This window comes from Lepidochelys kempii, chromosome 5 (assembly GCF_965140265.1).
Source record: "Lepidochelys kempii isolate rLepKem1 chromosome 5, rLepKem1.hap2, whole genome shotgun sequence".
NCBI classification, from domain to species: Eukaryota; Metazoa; Chordata; order Testudines; family Cheloniidae; genus Lepidochelys; species Lepidochelys kempii.
Window position 1 is genome coordinate 74,080,050 of NC_133260.1, and position 19,015 is coordinate 74,099,064.

At 40.7% G+C, this 19,015-nt stretch overlaps 1 protein-coding gene across 3 annotated transcripts in view; it reads left to right on the forward strand.

The window, feature by feature from the left end:
* Positions 1-19,015, forward strand: part of AP3S1 (adaptor related protein complex 3 subunit sigma 1) — a 148,028-nt gene that overhangs the window by 105,108 nt on the left and 23,905 nt on the right. Inside the window, exons 1-3 of one of the 3 annotated variants that reach the window (XM_073344745.1) lie at positions 76-310; positions 10,673-10,764; positions 14,655-14,766. In XM_073344745.1, the coding sequence (XP_073200846.1) occupies positions 242-310; positions 10,673-10,764; positions 14,655-14,766 (273 nt within the window). In that variant the 5' untranslated portion in view covers positions 76-241. Of the gene's footprint in view, positions 1-75; positions 311-10,672; positions 10,765-14,654; positions 14,767-19,015 lie in introns of those variants that run through there. The other 2 variants (XM_073344744.1, XM_073344747.1) reach the window with 2 other exon arrangements.

Here is a 19,015-nt window from a genome sequence, read left to right on the forward strand (position 1 = left end):
ATTAACTCCTGGCAGGGGCCACTGAGATCACGTGACCGAAGGGCACCATTCCCAGCGAATGTTGACAATCGCGATGAGCCGCACCGCCTTGTCAGGTGACTTCGTGTCACGTGGGCAGCGGGAGCGGTTCTGTTTCCGCTCTGGGCCCGAGTCGTGGGGCAGCTGCTGCTCGGGTGAAGGGGGAGGGGCAGAGCTCGCAGTGACCCGGCCGGCTGGAGCGGCCTCCTCCCGCCGCCTCACCATGATCAAAGCGATCCTCATCTTCAACAACCACGGCAAACCCCGGCTCTCCAAGTTCTACCAGCGCTATGTACGGGCGCGGGGCGCGGGGCGCGGGGCGCGGCGGCGGCGGGCGGGGGGTCTCTGTCTCTCTGAGATTGTCCCGCCCTAGGAGTGTGGCCAGTCCGGGGCCTCAGGAGGCTGTTGAGAGGCGGGGTGCGGATAGGGGCAGTAGCGAGGAGTGGGAAGGGCCGGGCAGTGGGTCTGTGCCGTGGGCTGCCTTCCCCATCAGGGTGCAGCCCCTGCTCTGGGGGACGGTGCAGTGATTAGCCCGCCGGAGCGCAGCTCAGAGGTGACCCCTTGTCACTCTGCCCGCTTCCCAGCACCCGCCGGCCTGAGCCATGGGTCCAGGCGACTCTTGTGCAGGGTGGCGGATGCAGGCTCCCTGTAGGCGGGCCGGCGACTTCTCGCTGGTAGGTGGTTGGGTGTTGGCGGGTCTTGGTATCAGCAGGCAATTGATGTGATCTGGGTCTCTTTGGGGTTGGTGGCCCATGTCTGACTTCAGGGCTTGTCTGCACTAGGAAGTCTTATTGTTTGAACTATACGAGTAGAATTAAAGCAGTAACCCCCTAGTGTAGATGCAGTAAAACGGGTATAAAAGTGCTTATACAAGTATGGTTTATTCTAGATTAGAAAGGGAAATAAATTATACCAGTGTTAGGTACCTTTGTACTGGTATAACTGCATCCATAGTGGGCTTAAAATGGTATCAGTATAACGATAAAAATCACAACTGCATCTGACATACCCATATGGTAGTCCAGAGCTTAGAACTGTATCTACAATACAGTAGTTGATTATGGCACAGGCACTTCCAGTGCGAATTAGCCAAAATCATGCACCACCAATACTGAGGCTCCCAGTAACAGTGATTGATACTGACTATGTGATAAGCGAAGATGATTTTCCAGTACGTTGCTTAGATGCAGACCTGGAACTGAGCTAAATACCTGATTCTGACCACCTTTTAATTTTTTTGGGTGTGTGTCTAATTCATATCCAAACTTGGTAACTCAGGATCTCTTATAATTTGGGGTAAAAGGCAATGTTCCCTCTAATTTTTTACATCCATGTGCCGAATGAGTTCTATTTTGTGCACCAATATGGAGGTGATGTGTGGTGGGGGTGGGGCCGAGGGGTTTGGAGTGTGGGAGGATGCTCAGGTCTAGGGCAGAGGGTTGGGCTTGGAGTGCAGGGGGGTGAGGGCTCTGGCTGGAGGTGTGGGCTCTGAGGATGAGGGTTTTGGGGTGCATACTGCCCCGGGGCTGCGGTGGAGAGAGAGGACTTAAAGGGAACTTAGGTAAGAGGATGTTGGGCAGACAGAGGATGGACACTGATAATAGGTTTCATGTTAAGGTTTGTAGTGAAACTATGGGTTTCTAGTATTTCAGAAATTAAAACAATAGTCTTAATATTCATTTTAAATAGTTATATCTGTTTAATGTGTTTGAATCATAATTCTTTTAAAAATTTAAAAATCATGATAGGTGATAACGTGGTTTATATGGTTTTCTTCTGATATGCCATACTGTCTTAAAATTAGAGATGTGATGTAGAGACATTATATATTCTTCTTTGAAATACAAGAAAATATATTCAAATCAATTACTTTTCCCAAAGTACTTTTTTAACCTTTTATAACCTAATTGATTCATAGCTGACCAAATTTATAGAGACAGAGACCTCAGCCATCTGCTGTTCCTTTTTGCTCACAGTCCAAAATATTGCACCAACTTGTATATGAAATAATAAGTGACCATTAATTATGTCTGTTAATAATACTGTCCAGGACTGTTAAATAGTTATTCTAAACCAAGTGTTTTTTTTTGAGAGATGATTTTACAAGAAAAAACAGAAGCTCTCAAGCTTTCCCACCCGACTGACAATTTTGTTTGACCAAAAATCATTCATGCACTATTTCTGTCATAAACAGTTTAATATCAAAACAAAATTTATTTTGAAGGTGAAGGAATATAGAATTCTGACTTCCCATAAAAATGATTTACAGCTTTAACTATGGAGCCGTTACTGCAGATTCATAGTAATTGTCTAAAATATTGGAAAAAAGAATTAAAATCTTAAACAATATGCTTTGGAGAGTTCTTTTACGCTCCTTTCTGTATCTCTTGTGCACCATTACGTGCCTCTGTAGTTACAGAGATGCTAGCGTTGAGAACATGAGAAAAAGGCTTACAGCCTTTGGTAGAGGTCAGTCAGCAAACTTTTTTTCTGTAAACTCCTATAGTATTAGAAAAGTGATGATTCTCATACAAAGGAAAAAAATTAATGAACAGCAGCAGATGCTGAACAGTGAAATCTTCAGTGAGCTTAAACTCAAAAAGGAAGCTTACAAGAAGTGGAAATTTGGACAGATGACTAGGGAGGAGTATAAAAATATTGCTAGAGCATGTGGGGTGTTATCAGGAAGGCCAACGCACAACTGGAGTTGCAGCTAGCAAGGGATGTGAAGGGTAACAAGAAGGGTTTCTACAGGTATGTTAGCAACAAGAAGAAGATCAGGGAAAGTGTGGGACCCTTACTGAATGGGGGAGGCAACATAGTGACAGATGATGTGGAAAAAGCTGAAGTACTCAATGCTTTTTTTCGCCTTGGTCTTCACAGACAAGGTCAGCTCTCAGAATGCTGCATGGGGCAACACAGTATGGGGAGGAGGTGAGTAGCCCTGAGTGGTGAAAGAACAGGTTAAGGACTATTTAGAAAAGCTGGACGAGCACAAGTCCGTGGGTCCTGATCTAATGTATCCAAGGGTGCTGAGGGAGTTGGCTGATGTGATTGCAGAGCCATTGGCCATTATCTCTGAAAATTCGTGGCGATTGGGGGAGGTCCCAGATGATTGGAAAAAGGCAAATAAAGTGCCCATATTTAAAAAAGGGAAGAAAGAACCCGGGGAACTACAGATTTCCAATACAGCCTCACTTCAGTCCCCAGCAAAATCAGGGAGCAGGTCCTCAAGGAATCCATTTTGAAGCACTTGGAGGAGAGGAAGGTGATCAAGAACAGTCAGCATGGATTCACCAAGGGCAAGTCGTGCCTGACCAACCTGATTGCCTTCTATGATGAGATAACTGGCACTGTGGATATGGGGAAAGCAGTGGATGTGATATATCTTGACTTTAGCAAAGCTTTTGATACAGTCTCCCACAGTATTCTTGCCAGCAAGTTAAAAAAGTATGGACTGGATGAACAGACTGTAAGGTGGATAGAAAGCTGGCTAGAGTGTTGGGCTCAATGGTAGTGATCAGCGGCTCGATGTCTAGTTGGCAGCCAATATCAAGCGGAGTGCCCCAGGGGTCGGTCCTGGGGCCAGTTTTGTTCAAAATCTTTATTAATGATCTGGATGATGGGATTAATTGCACCCTCAGCAAGTTTGCAGACGACACTAAGCTGGTGGGAGAGATAGATACACTGGAGGGTAGGGATAGGATCCAGAGTGACTTAAACAAGTTGGAGGGTTGAGCTAAAAGAAATCTGATGAGGTTTAACAAGGACAAGTGCAGAGTCCTGCACTTAGGAAGGAAGAATCCCATGCACCGCTACAGGCTGGGGACTGACTGGATAAGCAGCAGAAAAGGACCTGGGGATTACAGTGGATGAGAAGCTGGATATGAGTCAACAGTGTGCCCTTGTTGTCAAGAAGGCTAACGGCATACTGGGCTGCATTAGTAAGAGCATTGCCAGCAGATCGAGGGAAGTGATTATTCCCCTCTATTCGGCACTGGTGAGGCCACAGCTGGAGTATTTCGTCCAGTTTTGGTCCCCCCACTATAGAAGGGATGTGGACAAATTGGAGAGAGTCCATCAGAGGGCAACGAAAATGATTGGGGGCTGAGGCACATGATTTACGAGGAGGGGCTGAGGGACTGGGGTTATTTAGTCTACAGAAGAGAAGAGTGAGGGGAGATTTGACGGCAGCCTTCAACAACTTCAACTTCAGCTACTTCAATTTCAACATGAATGGGGGTTCCAAAGAGGATGGAGCTAGGCTGTTCTCAGTGGTGGCAGATGACCGAACAAGGAGCAATGGTCTCAAGTTGCAGTTGGGGAGGTCTAGGCTGGATATTAGGAAACACTATTTCACTAGGAGGGTGGTGAATCACTGGAATGGGTTACTTGGGAGGTGGTGAAATCTCCATCCTTTGAGGTTTTTAAGGCCCGGCTTGACAAAGCCCTGGCTGGGATGATTTAGTGGATGTTAGTCCTGCTTTGAGCAGGGGATTGGACTAGATGACCTCCTGAAGTCTCTTCCAACCCTAATATTCTGTGATTCTATGCACATGTTTGGGTTTTTTTTAACCTGTGGGAAAGTGAAGTTTATGCAAAATTCTATGTAAATATGTGCTTTGGAGTCAGGAATTACCACCGCAGGCTTGATTGGGGAATGAACAAAACAAAAGAGTTAACCCAGGGTAAAACTAAAGTATAATCTTTTAAGCTGTGTGCTGTATTTCCCAGCTGTGGAGTTACCATTGGGTGCAGAAAAAATACACAAAAACACTTGTCTTCAGCAAAATTACATACATCTAAATATTAAAAGTAGTACCAATGGAAAGGATTTCACTTTTGATGTCTGTGGCTAGTCAGTCAAATACACAAAGGTTGCATTGTTCAGAATTATATAACTTCACAACTTTTACTGTTAAAAATATGTTTGATCAAGGACGTACCTTTGCAGAAATGATGACTGTGGCTCATTGGGTGGCACTGCTAGTGTTTAATAAATGAGTACATTGCTGGCAGAAAACCACTCTCTCTGAGTGAGAGAATTTCATCCCCTCCCTGGGAAAGAGAACCTGGAGAAACTATAACACAGGTCAAGAAACTCACTACCTCTTCTTAGCACTTATCAGCCAGCAAACTGATTATCTTGATTTACCATTTCAAAATTAAAATTTATGTGAAGAGTTTCAGGCCGGCTATGTCTGTAAGACTTCAATTTCATTTTCTGTGTGTGTGAATCTCCCTTTCTTCTTCCCAATTTCAAAGGGGGGATTTCAGACATTTCAGGGAAGGGATTTTGTTATTTTCCTTTGTCTGTTAATTTTACAGTGTTTGTTACTTGGATTGGTAGCAGAAAGGGACTTGACTATAGGAAACTCTTACTAAAATGAATCAGAGTAACAGCCGTGTTAGTCTGTATTCGCAAAAAGAAAAGGAGTACTTGTGGCACCTTAGAGACTAACAAATTTATTTGAGCATAAGCTTTCGTGAGCTACTGCTCACTTCATCGGATGCATACTGTGTGCTGTAGCTCACGAAAGCTTATGCTCAAATGAATTGGTTAGTCTCTAAGGTGCCACAAGTACTCCTTTTCTTTTTAAAATGAATCAGTTCGCTTCTATTTTCTCTTTCCTATCCTAAGATTTATTTAATCACTGATTTGTTTTTTTGTATGTCTCCTTGCTATTGTCCATGCCTGTTGCAGCTGCAGCAGCTCTGGGAAAAGTAGGGGGATGGCTTTGTGGTTGCCCACCTTTTTCCTGAGCTGCATTTGTCCAAAGAACTGAAGGACAGTGGGGTTGCTCCCATTTGACATAGATTTGTTGCTGTCCCTTCCTGTTAAGCAGGATTATTTTGCCTGAGGAGCAGTAAAATTGTGGGAACATTTAAAAGCTTCACAATTCCAATAATCTTGCAGCAACTGTAAAACACTAATTAGTTTGATCCACAGTTTAGTGACAGTAGAATGTACAGTAAAACCTCAGAGTTACAAACACCTCGGGAATGGAGGTTGTTTGTAACTCTGAACAAAACGTTATGGTAGTTCTTTCAAAAGTTTACAACTGAACATCAACTTAATACAGTTTTGAAACTTTACTATGCAGAAGAAAAATGCTAAGTTCCCTTTTTTTTTAGTAGTTTGCATTTAACACTACGGTACTGTATTTCCTTTTTTTGGTGGGGTGCGGAGGGGGGTGTTTCTGCTGCTGCCTGATTGTGTATTTCCAGTTCCAAATGAGGCGTCTGGTTGACTGGTCACTTCATATCTCTGGTGCTCATAACTCTGAGGTTGTACTGTAGATACTGTTACTTTGAATAAATATTTGTGTATGATCATTGCTTTGTTTACAGTTTCCTTCTACACATCTACAACTCGTTTAGTATGCCCTAGGCACCGTGATGAGTCTTTTTGTTTGTTTGTTTTAGTTTACCTAACAGTATGTCCACAATACAGTATTTAATTCTGGCCCAGAATGTAGCCGCACTTTGCACCAATGCAGCTCACCCTGTACTTGAAACTGGGGTGAGCTGCACTGTGCAAATCCAGCTTTCCTTGTCTACACTAGTGTTTTGCACCACCCATACTGGAATTAGGACAAAAAACCACAGTTCAGTAGAATAACAGGTTCTGCGTCTGGGTGAACAATTACAGATATATGAATGAAACTAAACAATTTAAATGAAAATATTTTCTGAAGTGCAAGTCCTCTACAGTGTTTAAAACCGGACACTTCTGAATTGTGCTAGAAAACTGCCCTTGCCTAAAGTCTTGTGAAGGCGGAGGATATATCTACAGAGCAAAGAACCACCTGCAGCTGGCCTGTGCCAGCCGACTCAGGCTCGGGTTGTGAGGCTGTTTCATTGCTGTGTAGACTTCTGAGTTTGGGATGGAACCTGGGTTCTGGGACCCTCCTACCCTGTAGGGCTCTAGAGCCCAGACTCCAGCCTGAGCCCAGAAGTCTACACAGCAATGAAACAGCCCGAGCCCCGTGAACCCAAGTCAGCTGTCATGGGCCAGCCACAGGTTTTTCTTTGCTGTGTACAAATACCCTGGGAGGAGGAGGAAAACTTTACATTTTGTGTAATTATGACTTTAATTGAATGGAATGTTTTGACAGAAATGTGTTCTGCATACAATTGTGGGTGATACCTACGATTTCCCCCTCTTTCTTGAAATCCATATTTGAGAACCTGTAATATGGTACAATTTCAGAGGAAACTTCTAGTATTTAGATAGGTTTCAGAGTAACAGCCGTGTTAGTCTGTATTCGCAAAAAGAAAAGGAGGACTTGCGGCACCTTAGAGACTAACCAATTTATTAGAGCATAAGCTTTCGTGAGCTACAGCTCACTTCCTCAGATGCATATCGTGGAAACTGCAGCAGGCTTTATATATACACAGAGAATATGAAACAATACCTATTCCCACCCCACTGTCCTGCTGGTAATAGCTTATCTAAAGTGATTTCCAGCACAAATCCAGGTTTTCTCACCCTCCACCCCCCCACACAAATTCACCAGTGAATTTGTGGGGGGGGGTGGAGGGTGAGAAAACCTGGATTTGTGCTGGAAATCACTTTAGATAAGCTATTACCAGCAGGACAGTGGGGTGGGAATAGGTATTGTTTCATATTCTCTGTGTATATATAAAGCCTGCTGCAGTTTCCACGATATGCATCTGAGGAAGTGAGCTGTAGCTCACGAAAGCTTATGCTCTAATAAATTGGTTAGTCTCTAAGGTGCCACAAGTCCTCCTTTTCTTTCTAGTATTTAGTGAACCTAATTTACATTTAGCACACGGACTGACTTTGTTATGTTGTTAACCAATAAGAAAGAGATTCTTCTTAAATGAAGTAATCCAGTTTCTGTGTTTGGGAGGTGGGGGACTATCTGAAATTCAAAAAGCGCAGCTATGCTAAGAAATGTAAAAGGAAAAAGAACATGAAGATTACATGTTAATTTGAAGAACAGCCTCCCTCCCCACCCACCACCAGTTGCATAATTGTACCATGTAACAATTGTGGAACTTAATGGCTATGTATCATTGATTTCCCCAGCTTCACTTGAATTTAAAAGCTACCTGGTTCATTGAATAAGTACTTCATAATAGCTACTGGAAAATGCTTGTTAGTTACCAATCTGACTTCCAGTGCTTGTATTTTAAGTCTTTTTAATTACACACTTTTTTCCCTTCTAAAAGGCAGAACCATTTGTGTGTTCTGGTCAATGAAAATTAGGCTTGCACTCTAAGAGGATTTTGCAGATTTAGATTTAAGTGGAACAAAACCCAGTTCTGGAGACAAACCTCTCCTGTCTCTGCTAGGTATCCGATGCACTGCACTGAGCATAACAGGTCATCTTTTGTCAAGCTTATAAAATAAGACACTCATAGATTCCAAGGCAGAAGGGACCAGATGTTCTTCTAGTCTGACTTCCTGTATACATAGGCCATAGAACTTCCCCAAAATGCTTCCTACAGCAGATTATTTCGAAAACCATCCATCTTGATTAAAAATTGTCAGTGATGGAGAGTCCATGACTCTTGGTAAATTGTTCTCATGGTTAATTACTCTCACCATTTAAAAATGTATGCCGTTTCCAGTTTGAATTTGTCTCCTTCAGCTTCCAGCCATTGGATAATGTTATACCTTTCTTTGCTACACTGAAGAGCCCATTATTAAATATTTGTTCCCCATGTCGGTACTTACAGATTTTAATCGTGTTACTGCTTGCTCGTCTCTTTAAGATAAATAGATAGACTCAAAAAGCTCAATCACTATGAGGCATATATTTTAATCCTTTAATCATTCTTGTGGCTCTTCTCCGAACCCGCTCTAATTTATCAACATCCTTCTTGAATTGTGTGCGCCAAAAGTGGACACAGTATTCCAAGAAGCGGTCATTTCAGTGCCAAATGTAGAAGTAAAATAACTTCTCTGCTCTTACTTGAGATTCCCGTTTATCCATTTAGGATCGCATTAGCTCTTTTAACCACAGCACCCCTCTGGCAGCGCATGTTCAACTGGTTATCTGCCAGGACCCCCCAATCTTTTTCAGAGTCACTGCTTTCCAGGGTAGAATCAGCCGTCATAGAAGTATGGACTACATTTTTTGTTCCTACATGTATACATTTACATTGAGCTGCATTAAAGTGCATCTTAGTTGCTTGTGCACAGCTTACTAAGTGATCTAGATTGCTCTGTATCACTGACCGATCCTCTTTGTTATTTACCACTCCACCAATTTTTGTTTCATGTGCAGACTTTATTAGTGATGATTTTTATGTCTTCTTCCAGGTCATTGATAAAAATGTTGAATAGCGTAGGGCCCAAGAACCAATATCTGCAGGATCCCACTAGAAACACACCTGCTGTGTGACGATTCCCCATTTTACAATTACCTTTTGAGAACTATTAATTAGCTGATTGTTTTATCCAATTAATGTGTGACATGTTAATTGTATGTTCAGTTTATTAATCAAAAGCCATGTGGCACCAAGTCAACTGTCTTACAGAAGTCTGAACATATTATGTCAACACTATTGCCTTTATCAACCACACTTACAATCTCATCAAAAATATGTTAATTTGATAGGATCTGTTTTCCATAAACCCATGTTTATTTACCTTAATTACACTACCCTCCTTTAATTCTTTATCGCATCCTCCGTTATCTTGACTGGAATTGATGTGAGGCTGACAGAGCTATAATTACTCTGGTCATCATGTTTACCTATTTTGAAAAATTGCCACAATATTAGCTTTCTTCCAGTTTTCTGGAGATTTTTGGAATGTGTAGCTTTGTTGATAGCAAAACTGACAGATCCCTTCCATAACTAAATTAAGGTCTAATCTGGTAGAGAGGATAGGGAGAGTTGCTACTGAAAAATTTGGGTGATTTTTCTATTGGAAAGTTGTACTCTCATGGTGGTTCATGGTGGTGCTAGAATGTAGGCCCACTGCCATAATTTAAAAGTGTGAAATAGGTTCCTGAACAACTCTTGGATAAGGTCCTGTTTACCCAGACTTGTACTGGTGTACTAAAGATACTTTAAAAAAAATCATTTTCGGTAATGCACTGCAAACCCCTGTGTGGATTATCTTAAATAGGTTTTGAAATGGTAAATCTTAGGCTGAATCGATATAAACCAAATCAATACACAGTCTTCAAACTGGTTTAAGAGCATCAATTCAGGGGTTTGTATTGCTTTAACTAAAAACATATATTCAGTTAAACTGGTGGAAATTTGTTTGTAGACAAGATCTAAAATGCAAAATAACATTTTGTTCAGTCTACAGTTCAGTTATCAGGGATGGTTCTGGGAATGTTTCTACTCAAAATAACTTGTCCTAAACTTTATGTTAAATCAATGTAGGTTTTTTGAGAGCAGTAAAACTTATTTACTGATGCAACTTGTTTAACAGCTTTGTTCAGTTTAGTTTAGAAAAGTGTCACCATATAGCTTAATGACGGACCTCAAAGATAATGAAATAGTGTTACAATAAATTGAGGGTTGGCTGATTAGAAGGCAGCAAAGATGATTGTCTTGCTAGTGCTGTTAATAAATGGAGTGCAAACTATATGACCTATAAATATAAATTACTGTTAACTAATCCACTTTAGTCTGATAGTAAAATACATTTTTTTTTTCACAGAGTGAAGATACACAGCAACAAATTATCAGAGAAACTTTCCATTTGGTATCCAAACGTGATGAAAATGTTTGTAATTTCCTAGAAGGAGGCTTGTAAGTATTGAAATTTAACAGAAATTTCTAGTATTAATGAATAGCAAGGGCTGTCACAAAAACCTTCAAGAGTACCATATTTTAGAGCAGGTTTCAGAGTAACAGCCGTGTTAGTCTGTATTCGCAAAAAGAAAAGGAGTACTTGTGGCACCTTAGAGACTAACCAATTTATTTGAGCATAAGCTTTCGTGAGCTACAGCAGTAATTTAGTTAAAATTTCTGTCTAAATATTTCTGATGCACCCATGAGAAAGACCATCTACCCGTCTCCATTGTATCTTGGTAATAAATACGCTGTTACAGTTAAGTAGCTATAACTATCTTCTGTTATAAAGTGTTCTCTGACTTTAACAAAAATATTCTTCTAGGGCCCTGTCTGTTGTACAGTTGTAACTGAATTCGGGGATATGGTTACAACACAGCTGTCCCTGATCCAGAGACAATACAGAAACAAATATATAGTAGCCTAGATGGCACCTAACTATATTCCCAAAGCCCAGCTAAAGCTTTGAGGTCAACCTGAGAGACTTTCACTACACCATTGCAAAACTTGAAATCAGTGGCAACTTGTCTACTGGGTACTTATACTTGAGCTCCTAATATTTGGATGCTGTGTGCTCTTGGTAGAGGGTTCCTGGCCTAAAGATTCCATGGATTTCTGCCAGAGTCCAAGTTTGCTGGTCTGTAGAGCAGTGGTTTTCAAACTTTTTTTCTGGGGACCCAGTTGAAGAAAACTGTTGATGCCTTTGACCCAACAGAGCTGGGGATGAGGAGTTTGGGATGCAAGAGGGGCTCTGGGTTGGGGGGAGGCTCAAGGCTGGGGCAGGGGGTTGGGGTGCGGGAGGGGGTCAGGGCTCTGGGCTGGGGGTGCAGGCCTTGGGGGGGTCAGGGATGAGGGGCTTGGAGTTCAGGAAGGGGTTCCAGGTTTGGGGGGGATTAGGGCTGGGCCAGGGGATTGGGGCACGGATTTACCTCCGGTGGCTCCCGGTCAGCAGCGCAGCCGGGGTGAAGAGGCAGGCTTCCTGGAAGCAGCCAGCAGCAGGTCCGGCTCCTAGGCAGAGGCGCGCAAGCGGCTTCGTGCTACACTCGCCCGCAGGCACCACCCTCCCCCTGGTTCCCATTGGCTGGGAACTGGCCAATGGGAATGTGGAGCTGGTGCTCAGGGTGGAGGCAGTGCGCGGAGCCCCGTGGGCCCCCTGCCTAGAAGCCGGACCCACTGCTGGCTGCTTCTGGGGTGCAGTGCGGTGTCGGAAAAGGTAGGCACTAGCCTGCCTTAGTTGGGAAACACCGCCGACGGGACTTTTAATGTCCCGGTCGGTGGTGCTGACGAGAGCAAGGCGACCCAGTGCCTGACATGCCGTGACCCAGTACTAGGTCACGACCCACGGTTTGAAAAACACAGCTGCAGAGCAAGTCTGGATTAAGAAAAATGATTGTTTTAAAAACTGTGTTAGCAAACGCATTTTTAAAAGTGGGTCTTTTGCACAGTGTAGACAGCAAGTTGTGTTTGCTGGCCATGATCAACCCTAGGCTTCTCCCATGTAGCAGGTTTTTGAACTTGACTTTCCCTGTCTACACTAGGTACAAAATCCTGTTTACAATGTGTTTAGCTAAGGTGTTTAAAAACATGTCTGTTTTTCCTAGTTTAGTTGTGCCCTCTGAGCCTGGTGTTTAAATAAAGCATATTTGTTTGACCTTTGGTCAAAACTGTGGAGTGTTTTCCTCTGATGTATTGGGGTGGCTGATAAGGAGGCAGATATTTTTGATGACAGGTGTTGTCAGTGCTGAAGTGATGATTGGATTTTTAAGGTAAAAATGTCAAGTTTTTTTACTCCTTGCGATCTTAGAGCATGTTTGTTGTGAGGTCTCACACCTTAACAGAGGGCAGAAGTGCTGAAATAAGAGACACGTTCATTCAAAATTTTAGTAATTGAAGTTACATAGGTATTAACAAAAAACACAATTTTTGGGAGAAGAGGTCATGATTGACATTGTTTTAGCTGCCATGATTTTGGTCTCTTTGTAGACCACTATTGACACTTAACACGAGTTAACTAGCTGCATTCCTCTGTGGGGGGAACCTAGGGTTGACTAAAGCCAGTTAACATGTTAAAAGCTGTGTCTACGCTTGGAGCACAATCATGATCAAAGTTGTGGTAGCTACCATGATACCAACCTGTTTTCCTAGTCAAGACAAGGCCTAACATTTGACGAACAATCCTTTCTCCTCTTAATTATTCCACTTTTGCTTTCTTCACTCTTGGAAGTATCATTGCAGTAGTTCTCCAGTTAGCATAGTCTTCCAGGCTGGACATGACCTGAATTTCTAATGTTTAAAAAAAAAAAAAAAAAAGCCACAGAGCAAAAGCCCATCCTTTCAGGCATTTTTTTTATACATCATAAAGAAGTGCGCAAAAAAAAAAAAAGTATGGGGGTGGGTGTCACAAGCTCAACTTTTGTTTCCTTTCTTCAGGTCCCCATTTGATATAGTTTTTCAAGCAGGGACAGTCTTCCTGTATCTCTGTAGAGCAATTTGCACATTTTGGGCATAATTGTAATATAATACTTATAAGGTACTTGGAGGTTCTAGCAATAAGTGTGGAACAACTTCACATGCACTGCAATATCTAGATAATTGCCATAAATTAAGGACACCGTATAAACCTTTACTTCGCATTTTTTTTTTTTTAAGTTTTCAAATCACGAAAACTCTGTAAATTTTTTGTTTAGCTATTTTTGTTTAGTATTTGGGAGCATGGGACTTGTCTCTTCAAGCATTAATGTGAAGCTGTGTGGAAAGTGCAGGTGTTCTAAAGGTTCTTAATAGTTTTAACTTACAAATAAAGAATAGAAAATTAGAGGGATCATTTCTTTGTGCAGATTTGTGATCTATTAGACTCTGGTGATTTCTTCTGTAAATCCAGTTTAGGAGGGGTTTTTAATGGCTTATTCCCCAATGTTCAGAATCATCAGCTTAATACCTGTATACCCATGTGTCACAAAATGTTTTCATTTATACATGAACCATGTTGTTGCTTAACATAGAATTTTTAGCCACCTCAAGAAGAGAGATACATGCCTTCTGATATTTACAGTTAAAAGTTTCTCTCAGGGGGAGGCTATAGAGGATGGGCTGAAGCATATCACTGTTGATTCACTTAAGATAATTCTTCTTTCTGTAGTTCACTAACTTGATGATTAAGGAGAAATATAAGGAATTTAAATTTCTGCATCTCTTTTAATATTGTAATACAACCAGTTGAGTGCAATGCACTCATACTTTCTGTAATGTCAAATATTCTGTAGCACAACTGTTGTATTAATTCAGTTTATCCCTAAGATCATAAATTTTGTTTAAGTGAATATCCGTGCAATCCATGTGTACTAATCACTGACTTCAGTGCATGTGTACTTAAATTTTTTCAACTTCTCTCCATGGCTCCCCTGAGTGGGACTGGGAAAGATGCTTGGGCATGTGACCGACCCCCTTCTGAGTAATATTCCTTACTCTCTGCTCAGTGCCTGCTAGAATGTCAGAGTGACACTTGCACACATCTTAGTGGAAGAGTGTATTTATTGATCTGTTTGCCATAGTTCTGATGTGCAGGTGCATATATCGGTGTACTTACTACTGTCTAGGAGGATATTTACTAACAGTAATTACAATTCAGAGTTAAGATGTCATGTTGGTTTGGCTTGGTTTTTTCCAGAGCACCTTTACATTAAATTATGAGGTTCTCTATTATACTGTTAATGGCTGAAGTATTTTCAACATATACTTATTTCATGATGTAATTTAAATTTAAACTATAAACTTTTCAGGATACAATTTGCTGTTAATGAGTTTTTGCTCATCTTGTCTTGACACTGACCTAGCTTCTCTTTATTTAGACTAATAGGTGGATCTGATAACAAACTAATCTACCGACACTATGCCACGTTGTACTTTGTCTTCTGTGTGGATTCTTCAGAAAGTGAACTTGGCATTTTAGACCTAATACAAGTAAGTGTTGTTTTTAAAGGAAATGCCATATTTTTAAAGATACTTGGTGTTTCTGCCTTCTGGCTTACCTTTTTCTGAATTGCTTGAAAATAAAGATGACTTCCATTATAGTGTAAAGTACAACATACTTGTGTTAATCGTTGTACAGTTTCCTACCATTACTAGAGAAAGTTCTTTTTTCACAGATTAATGTTTAGGTAAGAAAACAGTTCATTTGACAGGTAATGAGCCTAAATTATAATCTGCCATATTTTGTTGCATCTTTGCAGAGAATTGGGTTCTAGTTTTGGTAACAGATTCATTCAGTTCAAATGGCTGTTTTCCTAGATTTTTGTTTCCTCTTTGCTCACTTTGGCATTTTGTAGTGTCTGAACAGTGCAAGATATTGGATACCACATACAATGAATCATCTTTTCACAGCTGTTTGCTCTACAGAGTAGAGTTGCTTTGTTTTGTAGCATATCTTCTTACTCAAATGTGTTAAAATATTTACAAAGTGAGAAGAGCAGCAAATTAATATTTAATGCAACTTCTCAGGTATTTCTGAATATTCACTCTATCTACAAAATATACATCTTCATTCTTAATTAGAAACAATAGGATCAGAAAAGACCACTTGAGTTATCCAGTCTGATCCCTTGCATTTTGCAGGGCCACTTATGCAACTCCAACTGATTTCTTTCTTGCTATGCTCTGATATGTACAATGATGATACTTCAGCAACCTCCCAATAATTCCACTATCCAATGGCACTGTCTAGCCTGTGTTTTCTTTTCGTGTCTTTAGGACAATGGCTTTATGCATACTGAAGCCTCTAGGTAGGTGTGCAATCATCATCAAAATTAAATCTTTGTTCTCAAACTTCTTCACAAAAGCACGTCTATCACAAGAAGTAATTCAACCTATGAACACCATTTCATCTCCCAATACCAGTTTGACATCTTCCCTGTGGAAGCTATAATGCTTGGAAACATAAACAACTGTGGGAAGGAAACAATATATTTATAAATGCTTTCTAGGTCACCTTTAACAGATCAAGGTGTTCCATGGATATTAATCTTTGACTTTCACTCAGAGGATATACTGTACATGTTTGTCCAGCTTCCAGTCTCTGCCTCAGAGGATTCTCATGTCAGGAGGGACTAGTGAAACCTTTCACCTTAATACTGCAGACATTTTAGTGTTATGAATTTTACACTTCTTGTATACAATCACTTTTAAGGCTCTATACAAATTGTTTAAAGGCTCTTTGTATTGGTGTTTGTGATTAACTAGAAAAGGGAGAGTGCTATGGGTTAGCATCATTATCAGTGGGTATGTAAAGTCTACAGGGTTAAATGTGAGTTATTCTTAAATCTCCCTTGAAGTGTTACAAGAGGAAATCAAGGCCTTGGTTCATCTTTTTTCTCTCAGTAGAGTTTATGATATTATAGCCACAGTAAGCAAAATGAAACTAGAACCTTGGTGAACAGCCAGAGCCATGGCAATGTGAGGGAGAGTCACATCAAACTTTCAAAAGAACCTAACTAACTTAGGTGCCAAGTCCCTTTGACTTTCAGTGAGACTTAAGCTTCTAAATTGCTTTAGCACTTTTGAAAATTTTACCCCTTATGTATAGTCTTGACTTCTGAGGCTCACTTCCCCATGAAGTACCCACAAAGAATACTGAGATCTCAGTGGTTAAAAACTGTACAGAGCCTTGCAAGTTGCATTTGTGCAATCAGACAGTTTTATGGGAGGCATAATGCAGTTTGGTCTGAAAGATGGATTTCTTAATTTCTTAACCTTAAGTCATCATGACCGTAGATGCATCCAAGTAGAGCGAGGTAAATCACATGCAAATATTGCAATCTTTAGAGGCACACTAAACCTAGAGGTCCTGGGGCAACAGACTACTGTAATCTTTAACAAGTCTGGGGTCCAAAAAGCTTAATATTAATTCAAACAGGTATGTAAGATACAAGGTAGAACTGGGTGGGAAATGATTTTCCTGTTCTGGAAGAAGTTTTGAGATTTCAGAAAATTTTCCTGTCCCACTTGGGACAAAAAGTCCATCTAAAATTTTCACAAACCAGAAATCCGGGGAAAAATTCAGATTGGCTCAGTTGAAACATTTGATAACTTCAAAATATTTCACTTACGTTTTTCCTTTACATTTTTTTTTACTTTACTGTAAATTAACTTCAATTTTGAACTGAAATTCAGGGGACATGTCAGCAATTTCAAAACTTCTTTCAAATCTTTTTTTCCCACAGGATGTTCATCAGAACCAACCTTATCCTGCAGACAGATTTGATTTCAACAAATAGGCATTTATTAATGAAAATGTTTAGTTGAAAAATTCCTGACTGGCTCTAGTACGAGGTCAGCCCTTTTAGTTTAGGTTAGAGCTGGGCAGAAATCCAAAAAACTTTCTTCTGGTTGATGAAATTGAAAACTTAAAAAAATCAACTGTAGTTAAGGTCCATTTGACAGATTTGCCTGAAAACTGACAGATTTGTGCTTTGGCTGACCACCAGAGGGAGTGATTTCCACAGTCTGACCTCCCTCTTATGTACTGGAGGCTGGAAATGCTCAAAATTTTTTTTTAACTTTTGTAAAAAGAAGAGGAGTACTTGTGGCACCTTAGAGACTAACCAGTTTATTTGAGCATAAACTTTCGTGAGCTACAGCTCACTTCATCGGATGCATTCAGTGGAAATCATCCGATGAAGTGAGATGTAGCTCACGAAAGCTCATGCTCAAATAAATTGGTTAGTCTCTAAGGTGCAACAAGTACTCCTTTTCTTTTTGCGAATACAGACTAACACGGCTGCTACTCTGAAACTTATCTTTTGTAGTGCTTCAAGTGCAGTAGTTCCCAGATGTCAGTACCCAAGTCCTGTTGTGCAGGACCTGGCACAAACGTAAGAAGAGATGGACCCTGTCCCAAGGAGCTTGTGATCAAAAAGACTCTCAGCAAAAGCATCTCAGCTGACTTGAGCAGTTTTTAATAATGCACAGGGAATTCTGTGATCCTTAAAGCAGCCACCTGCTAAACCATATAAGGTTTTATAGAGTAAACCAGATACTTCAGATTGCACCCAGAAGCAGAGGGGAAGTCAGTATAGTTTATGTAGAACAAGTGTAATGTGCTCATGCTGACCAGCTCCACTAGGAACATGGATTGTTATACTCAGCACTATTAAAGCTTCCAAGTTTCATTCAAAGTCAGCCCCATGTGTGGTGGTGCTGCATTTATTTACTGCTATAACTACTAATGTCCAACCATTTAGGTATTAAATGTCTGGATGATTGTCCCACGCATCTATCAGAGATCACTTTGAGCCAGTTGTCTGAATGATGACATTACAGCTTGCACTGTAGTAAAAACCCTTTCACAGGCAGACTCTTGAGGTTTGCTAGTGCTCTCTAGATTTGGTGACACACGAAAACCTGAGTTAAGAAAGTAGGTCTATTGACACCAAATACAAACAGGATTTTCTAGATCTGAAATAGACATTCCATAATATTTCTTATATAGATTTATCGTTTTATAGTATCTGTGTTTTAGATGCATTTGATTAGTTATCTGTTTTTTTCAGCCATTAATGCTGTAGTAGAATGTGAGTACTTAATGCAAGAGGAGAAGGGATGGTCTTGTCTTGTGGCTAAAACACTGGACTTCAGAGATCTGAGTTTAATTCCCTTCTCTGCTACGGACTTCCTGTGTGATCTTGGGCAAGTCATTTAGTCGTTCTGTCCCTCAGTTCCCAATCTTCTGCTTGTGTGTGTGTCCTTTTTCTCCCACTTTGTCTATATAGAATGGAAGCTTTTCAGGACAAGGACTGTGTTGTTATGTTGCTGAGCACAGTGGGCCCTGATGCTGACAATGGACTCTTAATTTGTCTTACCATAACACTAAGAACAAGCTGACGTTTTGATTATGTATGCTATAGTTAGTATTGTGTGTATTTAGGTTTATTAATATTTGAGTAAAATTAAAACAAAAAATAAAATACAGCTTTATTGTAATAATTCATGTAATTCTAAAAGTAAAGCACAAGGGGGTGCTAAAAATTCACTTTGGAGCATAGTTAGTTACGGAAAACACGCTATTTCTACATCTCTAGTCACCAGGTCTTGGCTTGAGATTTATTTGCCTGCAGAAGTCATTTTTAATTCTCAGTTCTGTGACTCACATTGTTCCTGCATTGTTGCTCAATCTTTTTTATGAAGTTGCTTTGTGAAAGTCAGTAGGTAGCCAGCA